Source organism: Hippopotamus amphibius, chromosome 9, assembly GCF_030028045.1.
Source record: "Hippopotamus amphibius kiboko isolate mHipAmp2 chromosome 9, mHipAmp2.hap2, whole genome shotgun sequence".
NCBI classification, from domain to species: Eukaryota; Metazoa; Chordata; class Mammalia; order Artiodactyla; family Hippopotamidae; genus Hippopotamus; species Hippopotamus amphibius.
In genome coordinates this window covers 119735102-119758390 of record NC_080194.1, presented here as the reverse complement: position 1 = coordinate 119758390, position 23289 = coordinate 119735102, and the positions used below count along the sequence as shown (strand labels likewise).

The following is a 23289-nucleotide window of genomic DNA, read 5'->3' as shown; positions in this document are numbered from 1 at the left end:
ATGCATAGTTTACATATATATGTGTGTGTGTGGAGAGAGAGATCTAGTAGATTTGAAAAAGATACAAATAGAATCTTGAGAAATGAAAAAGAATTAATTATAATTTAAGAACTCAATAGATAGATGATCAGACTATTACACACAGTTGAAACAGTTCAAGGGAGAATTGGTGGATGAAAGGTGGATACAAAAGAAATATACTTAATGTATCCCATGAGATAACAAGATGGAAATATGAAAAGAATATTAAAAAGCCATAAGAGTAGGAAGTTTCAAATTTTGGCTACAGTTCAGAAAGGAATAATATCAGTAGAAAGAAAAGGAAGAAATAATGTTAGAAAGATAATGGCTGAGAATTTCCAGAATTGTTGAAAGACAGAAATTCTAATTTTCAGAAAGCCCACTGAATCATTTTTTAAAATGATGTGAAACAAATCATGTGAAACTTCAGAAAACCAATGCTAAAGAGAAGATATTTGAGACAATCAGAGAGAAAAGTTAAGTAGACATGTTTAAATATCCAGTGTAACCACTGAAGGGTATTTTAAAAGTATAACTTCCAAAACACAGTAAATGGGCAATGAGAAAAAAGGGAGGAAAAAACTCAATCTCATCCAAAATACAAGAGAATGGAGATAAAAAGGAATAGAAAGATAAGAATAAATAGCAAATAATATGATGATAGTAATCAACTCAGGCATATCAGTAATAAAAATAAATAGCAACGGAACATGCTCGTTAAATAAATGACAAAGGTTGCCATTCTGGATAACCCCTTCCCCTAAATTCTAACATTATGCTTTTTACAGGAGGTGCTGTTAAAAAATGAAAATACAGAAGGTATAAGAATAGAAAAAAAATATATCAAGAACATGTCACAAAAGTAAAACTGGAGTGGCTATATTGATACCAGAAAAATATATATATTCTTTAAGATAAAGAATATTAGATAACTATTAGAGATAAAGAGACTCACTACATGATAGTGGATTCAATTGTACATGAAGTTGTAAGAATTCCAAAATTTTACTTGTCTAGTACTCTAGAAGTATATTAGTCAAAATTCCCAGAGCTACTTGAAATAGTAGGCAAAACATGTAACATCACAGAAGGAGCTTTCAACATACCTCTGTTGTAGCTAATGGATTAAGCAGTGGAAAAATTCAATAAATGATATCTGTTTAACAGTACAGTTAACACACTTGAATTAATGGAGATACAGAGAACACAGAATCCCAAATACGTTTTCAAACACACATGGAGTCTTTACAAAAACGACCAAATGATATACCATGAGGATTAGTAAATGACACATTCATTGTCATTTTGATAAAATTAGAAATCAATAAGAAAAATATAAGCAGGAGAAGAACACACAATTGGGAATTTTAAAGCACACTTTTAAATAATTAATGGGCCAACAAGGGAATCATAATATAAACTGGGAAACATTTACAACTGAAGAATAACATAAATACGCTGCAGCTAAAGAGTTATTTTATAGCTTTAACTACTAACATGAAAAAGGCTAAAACTTAATTAACAAGCCACGCAAAAAAGTTAGAAAAATAATAATAAACACAAAAAGTAGAAGTAATGAACAAATAAGAGCAGAAATTAATCAAATGGAAAACAAATATACAATAGAGAATACCAACAGAGCCACTAATCAGCTAGTGGGAAGGATAAAATTGGCATAACAGCAAGGTGATTAAGATAAAATAAATAAATATTAGGTATAAAAATATTATATATATATGGTTGTTACACCATTAAAAATAAAAGGATATAATCAAGTTAGGATAACAAATGTAAAAACATCAAATAAATTGTTATATTTCTAGAAAAGATTCAATTATTAAATCTGATTTAAGAAGTATTAGAATATTTGAATTGTATTATCAGCTTTCAAGTATTAATAGTTAAAATTATTTTCACAAAGAAAACAGAAAGCCTATATGACTCTACTGGTGAGTTCTGTATATTCTTCCAGCTAACACAAAAAAGAATATGATATATTTCCAATCCCTTCTATGAGATTAGCAAAAGCCTCATTCTATAATCTGACAAAATAATTTTCAAACATAGATTCAAAAATTCTAAATAAGATATTAGCAAACTGAATCAAAGATGGTTGCTTTCATATTAGAAAATCTGTAAATATAATTCTTAATGGGTTAATGGGGGAAACATAATCATCTCAATAGCTGAAAGATCAATGCTACATAATAACATGTCTTAGTAAATAAGATTGGGGGAAAACATGCATATGCAAAGGACATATGCATATGCAAAACTCTATAGCAAGTATAATATTCAATAGTGACTCAGTAAAGCATTTCCTTTAAAAATGAGGAACTAGATGAGAGTGACTGTTATTGTCAATTCTATTAAACATTACACTTTTGACCTGAATCAGTCCTGTAATGTAGAAAAATAATAAAATACACACAGACTAGAAAGAAAGAAACTAACATTATTCAAAAATGCTATAACATCTGAGGAAATATTGCCAGCATATGAATAACAGATGCTGGGGCAAGCCAAAAGAGCACATGTAAAATATAGTCTACTCTACAATTACATAAAGAGAATTGATATTTCCATCAGTACACATCAAGATGACCGCACCAGTTGTTATAGTAGTTTACAACTTAGTTGATTGATACTCTGTTCTGTGAATGGTCAGTGCCCATGCTGAACTGGATGATAATTATTTTCAGTAACACATTTTTGTCAATTTTTACATTTCCCTATCCCTAAAGAGGCATTCATGACTTTGTCAGATAAGATATTCTGTTTCTCTTCCTCACCTAGAAAGATCTTTCTTTGGAAGTGAGAAGATATTTATGACTGCTAGTGGTACAGGCCAAAAGATATTAGACTATACCTATACTGTGTGATATGGTAGCCACTGGCCACATGTGACAATTTAAATTTTTTAATTTCTTAAACTTAAATACAACTTAAAATTCAGTTCCATACCCACACTAGCCACATTTCAAGTGCTCAATAGCCACCTGTGTGTATTAATGCAGTTATAGAGCTTTTCCATAATCATGAAAATTTCTGTTAGTTCTGGTCTATATAATCAGTGCCATTTTGACATTCTTTAATCTGGATCAATTATTTGTCTCTATGTCAAGTTAAGATCTACAAAGGTAAGAAACGCCATGCCTTTGGCACTTGAGGTTTCACTACTGGGCCATCTCTCTTTCCCCAAGTGCCTTTATGAATTTTCTCTCTCGTCTTTTATCTTTTTCCTAAAAAACTGAAGTCATTATCTAAATTCTATAATGGCAGTTCATAAATTAAACATGTTCCTATCTTTAGGAATTTAGTCTCTAATTATAATTCATATTAAATGCATTCTTTGGAGGAGAGACATTAGTTATCTCAGCTGGTTTATTTGAAGATTTTTCTACTCTCAAATACATTATAATTTCCCTATAAGAGTTTCATACTCCTGAATTCTAGGCTATATCTCATGCCTCTACTTTGCTCCCTTACTTGACCAATTAGGATTAGAAATGTGAAAAATAGATAGTAGTGGTTTCTTGTTCATAACAGGTACCAGGAAGACATATCATATGGACACCCACTTCACCAAAAAAAAAAACTTTTCAGAACTCTGCAATTATCAACACAAACTCTGTCACTAGATATCAGCTGGCACAAACTTACTGGGAAGTAATTAGTGTTTTTCAAATATAATCATCTGGTTTTTAATCCCCTGAGTTTGGTTTGATCATCATTGGGGGATTTGTCCTGGGGATAATTTATTTCCTATAATGAAAACTAATCTTATCTTTTTTAGAGGTTCAACATAGCATGTCAAATGCCACCAGAAACTTCATACTTAATTTATTACTGCTCTTTCCCAATTACAACCTTGGGAAGTGCATTGCTGACTATTTTAATTTCTACCAGAAGAAGAAATGGTGCTCGCTAGAAACACCTCCTGTCCATTTAAATTGTAGTAAAGCAGGTAAGTATCTTGAGGGTTCTTAAGTCTCTAGGAAATTAGTCCCAGGCTCAGCCCACAAAACATGTGTGGAATCTGCCCTTATTTCAAAGAAGAAAGTCAGGACACATGTTCAATACATAAGTCATTTTACAGGACTGGGGGAAAACCTTTGTAAATATGATACCTCAAAAGCAAATCCAAGGTAACTTTAAAGTAGTTATCAGATATAGAAATAAGATTGACTAATAATCAACCACCTCATAACTTTACATACATTATATTAAATCTTTACCACCTCAAAGTTATCTGTTTTTATATGCATTTTGAGGAAACTGACTCTATGCTCTATGTCACACAGCTTTTATGGGCCAGAACTGGGTTTCAGGATATCTGTTCTTTCATTGTATAATACATTTCACTTATGGGAAAGAACCTCCAGGGGAAGGATTTGTATCCATAATTGTATTTACTTTTGTTAGCTCCTACCACCATCACCACTCATAATTACATACACTCACATGCCCACAACTTATTGGAAGGAATGGATAATATCCACCTCCTAGTGTCTAATATAGTATCTAGAACATAGAGGAGCTCAACTTTTTAAAATAAATAGATAAAGGTTGAGATGTAGTGATTGGATGATAAAGAGTAGTACAATGGAGAAAAGAGCCAGAAATGAAAGTAAAAAAAGAACTGTACTGGGTGAGTGAAAAGGGTAAAAATTCATCTTAAACTCAGAAATCCCTAAGGGTGACACTCTATCATTTATTGGATAATTTTGAAAACACCTTGTGTTGACGAGAGTGGACAGAGTGAGAAGGAAAGGAGTACTTAGTAAGCCAAGTCCTACCTAGAACAATAGTCAATGACCTCAAAAGGAAGCTGAGTATTCAAATAGTTGTAAACTGTCTGACAGTAAACTTTAGGGGGTGGGACAAGGTGGAGAAAATGAAACGCTTCATGTAAAATCTTGTGACTTAGAAAGTCATGGTATTATTGAGTCTTCATAGAAGCTGGGACTAGTTTTGTACAGTAAGGCAGCAGGCTTCTAATTTCTCTAGATCCTCACCTTTTTTATTACTTTTATAGCCTTCCTAGTAGGCGTGAAATTGTATCTCATTGTTGCTTCAATTTGCATTTCTCTAATGACCAGTGATGTTAAATATCTTTTCATGTGCTTATTGTTCATTTGTATATCTTCTTTGTAGAAATGTCTATTCAAATTCTTTGCACATTTCTAAATTGGGCTGTTTGTCTTGTTAATTTCTGGATATACTAGGCCCTTCTCTGTTACATGATTTGCAGCGATTTTCTCTCATTCTGTGGGCTCTTACTTTTTTTTTTAACTTTTTATTTTTGTATTTTTTACAATAAACTGCATATATTTAGAGAGTACAATTTGGTATCCCAATCTCCCAATTCATTCCCCCCCTGCAACCCTCCCCGCTTTCCCCACTTGGTGTCCATATGTTTGTTCTCTACATCTGTGTCTATATTTCTGCCTTGCAAACAGGTTGATTTGTACCATTTTTCTATAGTCCACATATATGTGTTAATATACAATATTTGTTTTTCTCTTTCTGACTCACTTCACTCTGCATGACAGTCTCTAGGTCCATCCATGTCTCTAAAAATGTCCCAGTTTCATTGCTTTTTACAGCTGAGTAATATACCATTGTATGTATGTACCACATCTTCTTTATCCTTTCATCTGTTGATGGACACCTAGGTTGCTTCCATGTCCTGGCTATTGTAAACAGTGCTGCAATGAACATTGGAGTGCATGTGTCTTTTTGAATTATGGTGTTCTCTGGGTATATACCCAGTAGTGGGATTGCTGGGTCATATGGTAATTCTATTTTTAGTTTTGCAAGGAAACTCCATACTGCTTTCCATAGTGGCTACATCAATTTACATTTCCACCAGCAATGTAAGAGCGTTCCTTTTTCTCCACACCCTCTCCAGCATTTACTGTTTGTAGATTTTCTATTGATGCCCATTCTTACTGGTGTGAGGTGATACCTCATTGTAGTTTTGATTTGCATTTCTCTAATAATTAGTGATGTTGGGCAGCTTTTCATGTGCCTCTTGGCCATCCGTATATCTTCTTTGGAGAAATGCCTATTTAGATCTTCTGCCCATTTTTTGATTGGGTTGTTTATTTTTTTGATATTGAGCTGGATAAACTGTTTATATATTTTGGAGATTAATTCTTTGTCTGTTGATTCATTTGCAAATATTTTTTCCCATTCTGAGGGTTGTCTTATCATCTTGCTTATATTTTCCTTTGCTGTGCAGAAGCTTTGAAGTTTCATTAGGTCCTACTTATTTATTTTTGTTTTCATTTCCATTATTCTAGGGGGTGGATCAAAAAAGATCTTGCTGTTATTTACGTCAAAGAGTGTTCTTCGTATGTTTTCCTCTAGGAGTTTTATAGTGTCTGGCCTTACTTTTAGGTCTTTAACCCATTTTGAGTTTATTTTTGTGTATGGTGTTAGGAAGTGTTCTAATTTCATTCTTTTACATGTAGCTGTCCAGTTTTCCCAGCACCACCTATTGAAGAGGCTGCCTTTTCTTCATTGTATATCCTTGCCTCCATTGTCACAGATAAGTTGACCATAGTTTACCTCTGGGCTTTCTATCCTGTTCCATTGATCTATATTTCTGTTTTTGTGCCAGTACCATACTGTCTTGATCACTATAGCCTTGAAGTATAGCCTGAAGTCAGGAAGCCTGATTCCACCCACTCCATCTTTCCTTCTCAAGATTGCTTTGGCTATTCAGGGTCTTTTGCGTTTCCATACAAACCGTAAATTTCTTGTTCTAGTTCTATGAAAAATGCCATTGGTAATTTGATCGGGATTGCATTGAATCTGTAAATTGCTTTGGGTAATGTAGTCATTTTCACAATGTTGATTCTTCCAATCCAAGAACATGGTATGTCCCTCCATCTGTTTGTGTCTTCTTTGATTTCTTTCATTGGCATCTTATCGTTTTCTGAGTACAGGTCTTTTACCTCCTTGGTTAGGTTTATTCCTAGGTATTTTATTCTTTTCGTTGCAATGGTGAGTGGGATTGTTTCCTTAATTTCTCTTTCTGATCTTTCATTGTTTGTGTATAGAAATGCAAGAGATTTCTGTGTGTTAATTTTGTATCCTGCAACTTTACCAAATTCATTGATTAGCTCAAACCATTTTCTGGTGGCATCTTTAGGATTTTCTATGTACAGTATCATGTCATCTGCGAACAGTGACAGTTTTACTTCTTTTCCAATTTGGATTCCTTTTATTCCTTTTTCTTCTCTGATTGCTGTGGCAAGGACTTCCAAAACTATGTTGAATAGTAGTGGTGAAAGTGGACATCCTTGTCTTGTTCCTGATCTTAGAGGGAATGCTTTCAGTTTTTCACCATTGAGAATGATGTTTGCTGTGGGTTTGTCATATATGGCCTTTATTATGTTAAGGTAGGTTCCCTCTATGGCCACCTTCTGGAGAGTTTTTATCATAAATGGGTGTTGAATTTTGTCAAAAGCTTTTTCTGCATCTATTGAGATGATCATGTGGTTTTTATCCCTCAGTTTGTTAATATGGTGTATCACATTGATTGATTTGCATATATTGAAGAATCCTTGCATTTCAGGGATAAACCCCACTTGATCATGGTGTATGATCCTTTGAATGTGTTGTTGGGTTCTGTTGGCTAGTATTTTGTTGAGTTTTGCATCTAAATTCATCAGTGATATTGGTCTGTAGTTTTCTTTTTTTGTAGTATCTTTGTCTGGTTTTGGTATCAGGGTGATGGTGGCTTCATAAAATGAGTTTGGGAATGTTCGTTCCTCTGCAATTTTTTGGAAGAGTTTGAGAAGGATGGGTGTTAGCGCTTCTGTAAATGTTTGATAAAATTCACCTGTGAATCCATCTGGTCCTGGACTTCTGTTTGTTGGGAGATTTTTAATCACAGTTTCAATTTCTGTACTTGTGATTGGTCTGTTCATATTTTCGATGTCTTCCTGATTCAGTCTTGGAAGGTTATCCCTTTCTAAGAATCTGTCCATTTCATCCAGGTTGTCCATTTTATTGGCACATAGTTGCTTGTAGTAATCTTTTATGGTGCTTTCTATTTCTGCGGTGTCCATTGTAACTTCTCCTGTTTCATTTCTAATTTTATTGATTTGAGTCCTCTCCCTCTTTTTCTTGATGAGTCTTGCTAGAGATTTATTGATTTTATTTATCTTCTCAAAGAACCAGCTTTTAGTTTTATTGATTTTTGCTATTGTTTTCTTTGTCTCTATTTCATTTATTTCTGCTCTGATCTTTATGATTTCTCTGCGTCTACTAACTTTGGGTTTAGTTTGCTCTTCTTTCTCTAGTTTCTTGAGGTGTAAGGTTAGATTGTTTATTTGGGATTTTTCTTGTTTCTTGAGGTAGGATTGTATTGCTATAAATTTCCCTCTTAGAACTGCCTTTGCTGTATCCCATAGGTTTTGGATCATTGTGTTTCCATTGTCATTTGTCTCTAGGTATTTTTTGATTTCCTCTTTGATTTCTTCAGTGATCTGTTGGGTATTTAGTAGCGTATTGTTTAGCCTCCATGTGTTTTTTTTTTTTTTTACAGTTTTTTTCCTTTAATTGATTTCTAATCTCATAGCATTGTGGTCAGAAAAGATGCTTGATATGATTTCAATTTTCTTGAATTTACCAAGGCTTGATTTATGACCCAAAATGTGATCTATCTTGGAGAATGTTCCATGTGCACTTGAGAAGAATGTGTAATCTGCTTTTGGATGTAATGTCCTATAGATATCTATTAAATCAAGGTGTTTTATTGTGTCATTTAAAGCTTGTGTTTCCTTATTAATTTTCCGTCTGAATGATCTGGGCTTTTACTCTCTTGATAGTGTCCTTTGATGCACAATAGCCTTTCATTTTAATGAAGTCCAGTTTATCTACTCTTTATTTGATTGCTTGTACACTTCAGGTGTCATATCAAAGAAATCATGGCTTAATCAAAGATCACTCCAACGGTTTCTCCTAAGAGGGTCATAGTTTTAGCTGTTGTATTTAAGTCTTTGATCCATTTTTAGTTGATTTTTGTCTATGGTATGATAGGGTTTCAGTCTGACTTTTATATATCCAGTTGTTCCAGCACCCCGTTGTTAAAAACCTTTTCAACTAGTGGGAAGCTGCTGCATAATACAGGGAGATCAACTCCATGATGGGTGATTACTTAGAGGGCTGGGATAGGGAGGGTGCGAGGGAGTCACAAGAGGGAGGGGATATGGGGATATATGTATAAATACAGCTGATTCACTTTGTTATACAGCAAAAACTGTTACAAGTGTAAAGCAATTATTTTACAATAAAAAAGCTTTAAAAAAAACCTATGCATTTCCCCATTGAGCATTGAGTTAACTTGGCATTCTTGTTGAAATCAATTGACCTTAGAAGTATAAGTTTACGTCTGGACTCTCAATTGTATTTCATTGATCTATGTATTTATATTTATGCCAGTACCACACCCATCTTGATTACTCTAGTTTTATAGTGAGTTTTGAAGTTGGAACTTGGTTGTATGTTGCTACTTTGCAATTCCATATATCTTTAAGAATCAGCTTTTCTTTACACACAAAAAAGCAAATCTAGTAGGGTTTTTAATTGAGATTGCTTTGATTCCATAGAGTAATTTTTAAAGATTTAATAATTTTACTATTTCTAGTTTTACAATCTGCAATCTTTGTACATTCCTTTACTTATTTAGTTCTACTATCCATTTATTTACTCAAGTCTTTCTTATTTTTATTTAATACTATTTAGTAGTTATTGGTTTAGAGGTATGCAAATATATTATTAGCTTTATTCTTGCATATCTTTTGTTGCTATTATAAATAGCATCACTTTTTGAGGTGTCATTTTTTATTGTTTGTTGCCTATGTAGAGAGATGTAGTTTAAAGAGTTAATTTTTGTATATTGAACTTGCTAAATTATTTTATTAATTTTAATAATTTATGTGTATATTGTTTTTCACTCTCAGTGGGTACATTCAAAGCAGCTGCTGATAGTGTATTTATTTTCCAATCATATATATTTATTTCTTGTTCTTGACTTACCACTTTGTCAAGAACATGTAGTTCAAATTGAATCAGAGTGGTGATAGACATCCAGTTTCATTACAATTTCAGAGTGAATTTTTTCACTGAAGTTGACTCTGTGCCCTATGTCACATACCTTTTATAGGTCAGAATTGGGATTCAAAAGGATCCCAGTTCCCTGGATTAAGGAAGTTTTTTTCTATTTCCATGTTTGGTAAGAGATTTTTTTAAGCCATGAATAATTGTTGAATTTTATCTCATTCTTTTACTGCTTCTATTGAGATGCGCAAATGATTTTTCTTCTTTCTTCTACTGAGTCACTTATTTATTCTATTGAATTACATAATGAATTATATAGACTGAATTTGTAATGTTAAGTAAAAATAAATTAAATAACAAATGGAATAATTGTGCATAAGAATGTTCTTCTAAAGATTTTCAATTATTGATCATAATTTGTTAATAAAGATAGGATCATTTGGATAGTCTATTGATAACTTTGGGAGAGGAATTAATAGTGTTTTTGTAGGATCATTCATTACAGCTAAATTTTCAAATTTATAGGAGTAAATTTGCTCATATTATATTACAGGACTTTTAACACCTATAAGTTCTATAATGATATCCCCATTTTCATTCATAATATTTCTAATTTTTTCCATTTATATTTTTTTCTTGATCAGTCTTACCAGAGTTTTATCAATTATATTAGTCTTTTCAAAAAAAAAAAAAAAAAGCTCTCATATTTATTGATTCTTGCTACTATATGTTTGTTTTCTAAGTTATTAATTTGTTCTTTATTACTTTCTTCCACATTCTACATTTTGGGGGATTAATTTTCTAACATCATAAGATGTGTTCTTAAATCATTTATTCTCAAACTACATTCTTTTCATGATTATGATGTATATCACTAGGGTTTGGGAGGTTTATATTTTTCTTGCTTAAATTCTCTGAACTTCTTGCATCAATGATGTGATAACTCAGTACTTTTGGAAAATTCTCAGTTTGAGAAGGCAACAGTTCTGAGAAGAACAACTTGGAAGGCAGAATTACCCCTTGGATGCTTCATGTGGTGTAAAAAGAAGGGGAAAATAGCATAAGTTATAGACACACTGCAGAAACAAAAGATTGTCAAAGTATCAGAAAGCTGTATCCATCCACCCACCACCACTACCTGAAGTAGAGGAACACATTTGAAAAATTATATTTCACCCTACCAACAGAAATGGCTTTCATACACTAAGCAACCAAAGAATTATCTCCAAACCATCACCATCACTCCATAAAATTACTGTTTGATGGCCCATGAAAATTCACAATTCACAACAGAGATAGCCAACATTCATATAAAACTAGTATAACAAGGCAAAAAATAAAAATAAAAACAACACATTTTAGAAAATAATCTCTGAAAACCACAGAGGCAACCTAATTAGAAATATATATACAGTAAGTGCAAGGCATGGGAACAAATGTGTCGATACTAGATGGAGGAAATCTTTATTTTACTAGTATTTCAATTACTCTTCATGTTTGAAATTTTGAGAAATGATAACATGGAGGGAAAAGAGGTTCAAGAAAACTATACAGAGTATAATACTATTAATTTAAGTTCAAATTTTTAAAATTATAATATTTACTGAAATATGTGTGTGTGTACTTATGATGGCCACCTTTATTTACTAAAATAGGAATTCAGAACACAATTCACCATAGTGATTACTTCTGGAGGATAAAAAAGTGAAGGAGAACATAGGTATTTACAAATTATTTGCAAACTTTTAATTCAGGGGGCTAGGTTCATAAAGTCCATTATTATATTATGCTAAAAATTTGTACATACATACCATAGAAACTTCTGTGTGAATCAAGTATTTCAAAAACAAAATTCTAAGGTGTGAGGAATGGAAAAGGTGAAATAATTCTAGATGTGATGATCTATCAAGAAATCTGATAAATTATTAAACTTTATAAGAATTTAATGTGGTTCATAAATGCAAAGTAAGTACAAACATAAAATTCAATTGCATTTCCATACATCAACTACAAAAACTTATAAGATATGATTCTTAAAAAAGAGAATTCAATAGGCAAATCTGAAACAATCTGAACAACAAAATAAAGTAGTATTGGATTGTAATTCAAAATACAAATTAATGCATCTATTTTGATAGAAATAAATGACTAACTAAATAAATGATGGAGAAGAGAAAAATATTCCATAGAGTTCCAATATATGTAGATACTCCAGCCTCAAGGAGATAGAGCATAACTTCCCACTCCTTATGTGTGGGATGTACACTACGACTTCCTTCCAAAGAATATAGAGTATGAAACAGGAGGGAAAGTTACAACTTTACAGCAAAGAAAGTTGACAAACACTACCCCAACCATGGATCAGAGTCAACATCAATAAGTCACCATGATAATATGTATGCTTTCTTTTGCCCACATCTTTTTTTTTTAATTGAAGTTGATTTACAATGTTATATTAGTTTCAGGTATACAACATAGTAATTCTATATTTTATAGATTACACTGCACCTAAAGTTATTATAAAATATTGATTATATTCCCTGTGCTGTACATTACCTCCTTGTAGCTTATTGATTTTGTATCTAGTAGTTTATACCTCTTAATTCCCTTCCCCTGTCTTGCCCCTCCCCCATCCCTCTCCCTACTGGTAACCACTAGTTTGTTCTCTGTATCTATGAGTCTCTTTCTGTCTTGTTATATTCATTCATTTTATTTTTTAGATTCCACATATAAATAATAACATACAGTTTTTGTCATTCTTTGTCTGACATTTCAATAAGTCCAATACCCTCCAAGTCCATCCATGTAATTGCAAATGGCAAATTTTCATTCTTTTTTAAGGCTGAGTAATATTCCACTGTACACATATAACACATCTTCTTTATCTATTCATCTGTTGCTGGACACATAGGTTGCATCCTAGTTGTTGCAAATAATGCTGCTACAAATGTTGGGGTGCATGTGTCTTTTCGAATTAGTATTTTCATTTTCTTCAGATACATAACCAGGAATGGAATCACTGATCATATGGTAGTTTTATTTTTAATTTTTTAAGGAAACTCCATGCTGTTTTTCATAGTGGCTATGCCAATTTACATTCCACCAACAGTAATCAAATTATGGTACTGGCATAAAAACAGACACACAGATCAGTGGAATAGAAAAGAGAGCCCAGAAACAAATTCAAGTACTTATGGTCAATTAATCTACAACAAAGGAGGGAAAAATATAAAGTGAGAAAAAGACAGTTTCTTCAAGAAGTAAAGTTGGGAAAACTGGACAGCTAAGTGTAAAAGAATGAAATTAGAATATTTCTCACACCATATACAAAAATAAACTAAAAATGTATTAAAGACCTAAATATTAGACCAGAAACCATATATATCTTTTTTTGATGACATAAAAATGCCACTTTACCCCTGTGATCTTCCTCCCCAAAACCCGGCAATAACTCCAATCTAATCATGAAAAAAAAATCAGACAAATCCTAATGGTGGGACATCCTACAAAATACCTGACCAAAACCTGTCTATGTCATCAAAAATAAGGAAAATCTGAGACACTTTCATTACCAAGAGGAACCTAAAGAGACATGACTACTAATTGTAATGTAGATTCTGGATTGGATCATGGAGTCAAAATATATATATATTACATTTAAAAAAATCTAGTAAATCTGCATAAATCAGGAACTTCAATTAATAATAATGTGTTAATATTTGTTTGTTAATTGTTAATAACATACCATACTAATGTATGTTATTAATAATTAGGGAAACTGGGTGAGGGTATATGGAATTCTCCATACTCTCTTTGTAACTTTTCTGTAAATCTAAAATCATTTAAAAAAATAATATTTTAAAAGGAGGGAGAGTTTATAATTTTCCTATAACAGGAATTCTGTGCATTTTAACTCATTAACTTTCTTCCCAAGAAAGTTCAAAATATGTCAGCTAATGGTCATTTTTACCTTTTATAAGCGTAGTGTGTTATCTTTTGCAAGGGTAGTTGCACTCAATACTTTCTTTTAAAGATCAATTTAAGGTTTCACACTTCTGAAATGATTTGAGGCATATTTTCATGGCATACAATAATTGTTAAACATATAAATAAACATGTTAATATTCATATCCTTACTTGATTAACATATATTCATGAAGATCTGACTTCAAAATTCATTGTTCAAATGGTATTTTCGTAGCAGGATTATCACTTCTCACACGCAAATACTTTACCTAATACTTTACCTAATCTCAATTTAACCTAATATTTCATTTCATCCTGTATTTCTTCCTCTTGGTTGCTTTCTTAGGCCTTGTACCTGGTGTCAATGTTATGCAGTAAGAAGTCTTTTTTTTTTTTTTTTTTTGCCATTCTCAGATAGTACAGAGAATGTTTATTCTTTGGAAGAGAAAATGATTGGAAAGTATATGATCATGATGAGTACCACAGGCTTTATTTTCCTTCTCTTGATTTTCTTTTTGGAGACTACTTTGTGGAAAATAAGAATATTTTTCAATCAATACATTTACTTTGGTATCTATAAGACATTCAAGAAGGTGAGTAATTAAGCATGGACCTTAAGAATTACTCTAAGAAAATGGAACAATCAACCTAAAAAGCATGTATCTACACTTGACTATCTCAGTTACTAAATAAAAGAAAACTCTCCACAGAAATATATTTTCTTAAATCAAACTTATTGAGTTATAATTTACCTACAATAAACTTCATTCATTTTGTTCATTCCAAAGAACCAAATTGTCTTCATTTACTTTCTCTATTGTTTACTACTTTCTCTTTCACTCATTATTTTTTTTTGGTCTTTGTTTTTATAATTTTTTTCCTTCTACTCACTTTTGTTTTACTTCTCTCTCTCTCTCTCTCTCTCTCTCTCTCTCTCGATTCTTTACAGGAAGCTGAAGCCATAGCTTTTATTTTTTTTTAATTTAAATTTATTTATTTATTTATTTTATTTGTTTATTGGCTGCGTTGGGTCTTCGTTGTTGCAGGCAGGCTTTCTCTAGTTGTGGAGAGTGGGGGCTACTCTCCGTTGCGGTGCACAGGCTTCTCAGTGCTGTGGCTTCTCTGGTTGCGGAGCACAGGCTCTAAGCACGCAGGCTTCAGTAGGTGTGGCATGTGGGTTCAGTAGTTGTGGCCCATGGGCTCTAGAGCGCAGGCTCAGTAATTGTGGTGCATCGGTTTAGTTGCTTCGTGGCATGTGAGATCTTCCTGGACCAGGGATCAATCCTGTGTGCCCTGCATTGGCAGGCTGATTCTTAACCACTGTGCTACCAGTGAAGCCTGGAGTATTTTCAAAGACTTTAAATAGTTATTATTTAAGTATTTTTTTTACCAGTTTCACAGGTCCGCAGTTCTCCTCACATTACCATTCTGTCTGCCTTAAAATTTTTCTATGTGAAGTCTTACTGATTTTTTTCTCTCTCCCTCATAAAAGAGTTAATCCTTCTTTAGCCTTTCAATGTTGAACACACTATGATTGTAACAAATCACACTTAATTGACCTCAGTTTTCAATGTCCAATTCTGGGGGGAGGGGAAGCTATGCAATCCTAATTTCTTAATCTATCGAGATAACAAAATCAATGTATTCTGAAGTAATTGGGGGAAAAAATGGTCTTAAAAGTTATGCCAAATTTCTGTTCTAACATGTTGATATCAGTTTCCTGAAGCTTTTTGGTCTAGTCAAGATTACTAAAGAGCAATATTATCTTGTAATATTTATTTTGAAAATATAGACCATAGGGTCCAATGAGTTTCTTATGAAAAGTCTACTTTAGCTTTGCTGATTTTCTTAGCTCCCATTCCTATTTTATTTGGCGAAAGTTATTTATTCATGATTACATTTTTTTAGCATTTCCCTACCCTCTTAAGATGACTTCCTTCTTAAGGATCCAAGTGATAAAAACCATTTCCCTGAATGCTTTAAAAATTGTCTTTTAAATAAAAACACAGACGTAGAGAATGGACTTTAGGACACAGTGGAGGAAGGGGAAGCTGGGACAAAGTGAGAGAGTAGCATCGACGTATATATACTACCAAATGTAAAATAAAAAGCTAGTGGGAAGCTGCTGCATAGCACAGGGAGATCAACTCGATGCTTGGTGATGACCTAGAGGGATGGGGTAGGGAGGCTCAAGAGGAAGGGGATATGGAGAAATATATTTAAATACAGCTGATTCACTTTGTTGTACAGCGGAAATTAGCACAACAGTGTAAAGCAATTATACTCCAATAAAGATCTGAAGAAAAAAAAAGTTTTTAAAGATATGAAGTATGCACCTTATCATGTTAATTCACACAGTTTCTGTGATGTGGAATAACTTTTTATTCTCATCTGGTCGCCACTCTCATTCTTCTGATGAACTATTCATTATTCGAAACTTAGGTCATACATGAGATGCTGAGGTGATATTCAGAGGCTTCTTTGAATGACTAAAACTTTCTCTTTTGACATATTTGAAATTAACCCTCAGTTTAGTTTTAGTGAAGTCACCCAGTCTAGATCAGACTCCTAAAGAGTATCCACCTCTATGATTCCTGTCTTGAAAATACAGGAAAAAGTGTCCAAGGAATTATCTGGAGAATCTGATGATGAAGATGTACAAAATGAAAGGAAGAGAATCCTGGGGCAGCCTCGGGAGTTGCTGAATTCCATAGTGCTCATTAAGGAACTCACAAAGGTAACATCATTCAAATATGGTGACTTGATTTCTACCTCAGAGAGTGTCATTAGTGCCCAGCTTTTACTGTGGTTCTTCCAGATCTGTGTACATTCTCCCAGTGTAATAGAAGAATTCTTGAGAAACTGTTTGAAGCAGTCCCCAAGGGGTCTGAAGTATTTATTGTATTTGACCTACAAATATTCTTTACTATATAGTGTTTTCTGGATTTTTTAGATATATTTTAGGTATCCAGTCATTCTGGCTGTGAAAAATATCTCCGTTGCAATCCAAAAGGGGGAGTGCTTTGGATTGCTTGGATTCAATGGGGCAGGAAAAACTACTACCTTCCAAATCTTGACTGGAGATCAGACTGTTACCTCTGGGAATGTGTTCATTGATGGCTTCAGCATCACTGAAAATATCCAAAAGGTAAGACACTATCACAGTCTAAGATATGAGAAGTATAATGATCTGGGAGTGCAGGTAACTGGAGATATTAGATGGAAATCATGGTAAGTATTGATGTTGATACTGTTGACTCAGTCAGTGGATTCTGGAGAGAGAAATAAGTTTTTGAGGAGTGATAGTGAGGCAACAAGAGCAGAATCTAAGACAAGATTATGTTTTATGTTCATTGAAATGGTTAGAGTAAAAGGTAGGTTCTCTCCACAGTGCATCTAACATATGCCAGACAAGGTGCTATAAGGAAGGAAAGACTGGGCAGGAGAAAATGACCTGCAAGTCACTTGTAACTGAAGCCATGATCCATCTTGGAGCTTTGGAACAGTATTGCCTTTCAGACTGATCCCAAACTGAAAAAAATGTAGCTGGATTTTGTATCCCTGCATCAGCCAGGTGACTGCACATGCCACCTGGAAAAGAGCATAACTGTCGGAAGAAGCTATGTGGGGAGAAAAATTCAAGAAGAAGGAAATGGTCAAAGGTACCAAATGCTAGGAAATCTCAGGCAAGATCAAGCCTAAATCCATTGGATTTAGAAAGTAGAACTTCATTGATGAAATCAGCAAGAATTATTGCAGTAGTCAGTTGTGTGGTGGTAATGGGAGCCTAAAAGGTGCAATTCTTTACTCTTCAGTTCATGAGACACAGTCATCATGAAATAAGGAAGATAGAGTTGTGGGAGCCTGCATGCTGTAGAATAAACAACAGTCTATCAACAGAAGTGAAGCTAAGAATTTGGATTATACTTTGAAGAAATCTGTGAAGCAAAGGGAAGAATGACAATTCACTCAAATATAAGAAAGGGACAGGAGATATTTTATACATTGAACACCTTGATCACATTTATACTAGAAGGGAAGAAGTTGAAGAAATAGAGGAAGAAGTAACACATGATGAAAGGAAGTGAGAGGGTTCTTCTAGGTAGTTCTTGGGAAGGAAGGAGTGAATAGGGTCTCCTCTAAATATGCTTATCCATACCGCTTATCAAAGCCTCTCAAGGGACATAGGGTTGTATAAATAGTACCCTGATTGTGGGGAATGGGGAAAAAAAAAAAGGTTAGATGAATGTAGTGCCAAAGAGAAAAAACTAAATTGGGAACCAAAACTATGGTCTATAAAATGTGTCAAATTTCCAAAGGGACCAGGTATACAGGCAAATATGCAATGACTGACTCAGTACACCTGAGGAAGATTTTCAAGCTTCAGGGAATCTATCCAGTTTCCTGTTCTGAAACATCTCTCATATTTCACATGACAGATGGTGATATTTTCATTCCCTCATGCTTTCAAAATATTCTTTAACATTGTGCTTTCTAATGTGGTAAAAAAAAATACACAACATAAAATTTACCATTTTAAACATTTCTGAATGTGCAATTCATTGTCATTCAGCATAGTAACTTTATTGGCCACCTTCACCACTATTCATCTCCAGAACTTTTTCATTATCCCAAACTGAAAATCTGTACCAATCAAACAATAATTCCCCATATTCCCTCCATCCCGGTAACCACTATCCTACTATCTGTCTTTATGATTTTGACTATTCTAATACTTCATGTCAGTAGAGTCACATAATATTTGTCCTTTTATATCTGACTCTATTCATCTAGCATAATGCCTTCAAGGTTCACTGATGTATAAGAATTTTATACCATTTTAAGACTGAGTAATATTCCATTCTATATGTATATCACATTTTGTTTATTTGCTCTTTCATTGATGGACATTGGGATTGTTTCCACCTTACAGCTATTGTAATAATGTTGCTATGAACATTGGTGTACAAATATCTGTTTGAGTCCCTGCTTTTACTTATTTTGGGTACATAACTAAAGATCACATGGGAATTCCATGTTTAATTTTTTGAAGAACTGTCATACTATATTCCATAGGGGCTGCACCCCTTTATGTTCCCACCAGGAGTTCCAATTTCTCCACATCATCATCAGCACTTGTTATTTTCTGTTTTATTGATCATAGCCATTCTAATAGATGTGAAGTGGTATGTCATTGTGGTTTGACTTGCATTTCTCTAAAGATGTTGAAAATCTTTTCATGTGCTTATTAGCTATTTGTATATCTTCTTTGGAGAACTGCCTATTCGAGTTCTTAGTACACACTCAAAGTGGGTTGTTTGGTTTTTGTTGTTGCTGTTGTGTTGGAGGAGTTGTATGTAATGTGGATAATTATCCCTTATCATATATATGATTTGTAAATATTTTTCCCATTCTGTGGGTTGGCTTCTCAATATCTTTTGATGCACAAAACTCTAAAATGTTGGTGAAGTACTATTTATATATTTGTTTTCATTGCCTGTGCTTTTGGTGTCATATCCACAAAATCATAGCCAAATCCAGATGTCATCAAAATTCCCCCTATGTTTTCTTCTAAGTATTTTGTAGTTTTAGGTCTTATGTTTAGGTCTTTGATCCATTTTTAATTAATCACTTTATATGAGTTAATTATTGTATATGGTGCAAGGTAAGGGTCAAAAATTCATTATTTGCATGTGAATATTTAATTGTAGTTGTCCTAGCACAATTTGTTGAAAAGACTGTCCTTTATCTACTGAATGACCTTGGAACTCTTGTTGAAAATCATTTGACCATTTTTGCAAGGGTTTATTTCTGGGCTATTTATTCCATTGTTCTGTATGTCTGCAGTTTTTCCAGTAACATGTTGTTTTGATTACTATACCTTTTTAGTAGGTTTTGAAATCAGAAACAGTGAGCCTTGAACATTTTTTTTTTTTTGAGATTTATTGGCTAATTAGAGACCCTTGAGCTTCCATATGAATTTTAGAATGAGTTTTTCTATTTCTGCAAAAAGTTATTCGGATTTTGATAGAGATTTCTTTGAATCTGTAGATAATAATCTGTAGTTTTACCATCTTAACAATATTAATTTTTCACATCTTAACAATAGTAATTGTAATGTATAGAAATACTGAATCAGTATGTTGTGCACCAGGAATTGTTGTGTTGTAGGTCAGTGATATTTCAAAAACAAACAAATTCATAGAAAAGGAGATCAGATTTGTGGTTACCAGAAGCAGATGGTGGGATGGGGGAATTGAATGAAGATGGTCAAAAGTACTAGAGATGTAATGTAATGTATTTTTGTCTGTTTCTAGGAATTCTCCCACTTCATCTAGGTTATCCAATTTATTTTTGGTAGTCCTTTGTAATATTTATGCTTTTATAAAATCAGTAGTGATGTCCCCATTTTTATTTCTGATTTTAGGAATTTGAGTCCTCCCTTTCTTTACTTAGTCAATCTAGCAAAATTTTGTCAATTTTGTTGATCTTTTCCATTACTAACTTTTCGTTTTATTTTTTCTATGGTTTTTCTATTTTATTTATCTCCACCCTAATTCTTTATTATTTCATTCTTTCTGCTAGCTTTGGGTTTAGATTATTCTTTACCTAGTTGCTTGAGGTGTAAATTTAGGTTATTCATTTGAAAGCTTTCTCCTTTTTTCATGTAAGCATTTACACCTATAAATTTCTCCTCTTAGTACTGTTTTCAATGCATCCCATAAATTTTGGTATGTTGTTTTTGTTTTCTTTATCTTAGCTATTTTCTAACTTCCCTTATGATTTCTTCTTTGACCTATTTGTCATTTAATTTTCATATATTTGTACATTTTCCAGTTGTCCTTGTGTTATTGATTTCTAACTTCATGCATGGTGGTCAGGGAAGTTGCTTTGTATATTTTTTAAATATATTGAGAATTCATTTGTGGCATAATTTATGGTCTATCCTGAGAATACTCCATGTGCTCTTGAGAAGAATGTGTATTCTGCTGTTATTGGGCAAAGTGTTCTGTATATACCAATTAGGTCCAATTGGATTATAGTGTTGTTCAAATCCTCCTCTTTCTTATTAATCTTCAGTCTGGTTTTTCTAGCCAGTAATTAAAGTGGCGTATGTCATTAAATTTAGAAAGTTTCTTTAAATACCCTTTCCTCCCCTTTATTTCTCTCTTTTTCTCTGGGACTCCCATATGTATATATTGCTCTGTTTGATGATGCACCATAAGTCCCCTAGGCTCTCTTCTCTTTTCTTCATTCTTTTTTGTTTCAGCTCCTCAGATTTAATAATTTCAAAACTATTTTATTGAAATACACTGGTTCTACCTCTGCTCAAATCTGCTGTTGAAGTTCTCTAGTATTTTTTTTAGTTCATTTATTATATTTCTCAGGTCCAGAATTTCTCTCTTTCCTTTTCATATTTTCTTTCCCTTTGTTGATATTCTCATTTTGTTCATACATCTTTTTCCTGATTTTCTTTAATACTTAGGCTGTGGTCTCCTTTAGTTCTTCAAGCATATTTAGGACATTTACTTTAAAGTCTTTAATGGGAGGTTTTCAAGATGGCAAAGGAGTAGGAGGACATGGAATTCATCTCTTTCCACAAATGCATCAAGAATACATCTACAAATAAACAAGTCTCACAGAACACCGACTGAACACTAGTATAAGATTTTGGACACCAGAAAGAACAATACAAATCCCTGCATAACTAGGTAGGATGAAAGACTGAAGGAGGAAAGAAGGGAGGAAATGGGACAGGATCTGTTCCCCTTGGGGAGGATAGCTGAAGCAGAGGAGAGGTACCCACATCCAGGGGAACCCCTCACCAATGGGGAAATTGGGTGGGACAGAAGGGAAGCATCTTAGGCTGTTGGAGGAGGGTAAAATGGCTGGTCTATGGCTGAGAAGACAGAGCAAGAAGCACACAGATGATTCATTCATGCCATGGCCCTGTGTGCCCCAGACTGGGAGGTGTGTCTGCTGGTGTGCATGGGGGCTGGGAGCTGGAGTGTAGGGACTGAAGAGCAAACCCAGGGGAAGAACTGCTGTTGGCTGTGAGGAGATGCTGTGAGGGGAAAGAGGGAGGAAATCCACAACCAGAAACACCTGTGAAAGAAACCCAAACTGCCATGGAAGCAAAGAGCCACTATTGAATGATGCACAGAGTGGAGCCACCATTGCAGCCTCTCTCTCCCCACATGTGGGCCCCTGCCCACCTAGGCTTCATGAAAGGGCCCCACCAGGGATAGCCCTCACATGCCTGCCACTGGGCACTAGAAAAAGCCCCCACCAGGACTGGCCATCACAGTCAGCTCTGGCAGCTGTGAACTTTGAGGGCAAGCACACACAGGAGGTGGGCCAGATCAGAGTCTGAGCTGTCTCCACATTAACCACATCAGGTCCAGAGACCAACCTAGAGGCATTGGACAGACTCCTGGGGAAGTAGAGGGTGGCTGTGGCTCATGGCAGGGGCAGGGACACTGACAGCTGAGACCCCTGGAAAATATTATTTTACCATTTTTTATTATGTCTTGATTCGTTCTGTTGCTGGTTTTGTTTTTTAAATTATTTTTATTATTATTTGATTTTTATTTAGATTTTTGGGGGTTTGGTTTCTTTGTTTTTTTCTTTTTGTTTTGTTTTCTTTAATTTTTAACAAAGTTTTTATTTTTATATCTCTGTTTTTACTTTGCTTTTTCATTGTTCTGTTTTTTCCTTTTTTTAAATCATTTTTGGGTGTTATGTTTGCTTTATTCTTCAGTTTGCCTTCTGCTTTGGTTTTGTGTGCTGTGTTTGTTAGCTTTGTTTGTAATGTTTGATTTTGTTTTAGAGCTCTTTAGTTTGTCTGGTTGTTCTCTTGTTTTTTGTTTGCTTTGGTTTTGGATGTTTCTTTTTTCTGTGTATGTGAGTTTCTTTGTTTCTTTTTGTTTTTGTTTGTTTGGATTTGCTTTACCATTGTCTGGGGTTTTCTTTCTCTTTTTTTTCCCATTTATTGTTATGATGTGTGGCTTGCAGAGTCTTGTTTCCCAGGCCAGGGGCCGGGCCAGAGCATCTTGGGTGGGAGCACTGAGTCCAGGATGCTGAACCACCGGAGAATTCCTGGCCCCAGGGAATATTAATCAACAAGAGCTCTCCCAGAAGTCTCTATCTTGAATCCAAGACCCATCTCCACCCAAATGCCTGGAGGGTTCAGTGATAAAGGCCTCGCACAAAGTGAGAGAGTAG

At 33.9% G+C, this 23289-nt stretch overlaps 1 protein-coding gene across 1 annotated transcript in view; it reads left to right on the top strand.

Moving 5' to 3' along the window:
- LOC130861024 (phospholipid-transporting ATPase ABCA3-like) overlaps positions 1-23289 on the top strand; it is a 127047-nt gene that overhangs the window by 93428 nt on the left and 10330 nt on the right. Inside the window, exons 24-27 of the mRNA XM_057749528.1 lie at positions 3818-3988; positions 14479-14657; positions 16676-16801; positions 17018-17212. Of these exons, the coding sequence (XP_057605511.1) occupies positions 3818-3988; positions 14479-14657; positions 16676-16801; positions 17018-17212 (671 nt within the window). The remainder of the gene's footprint in view (positions 1-3817; positions 3989-14478; positions 14658-16675; positions 16802-17017; positions 17213-23289) is intronic.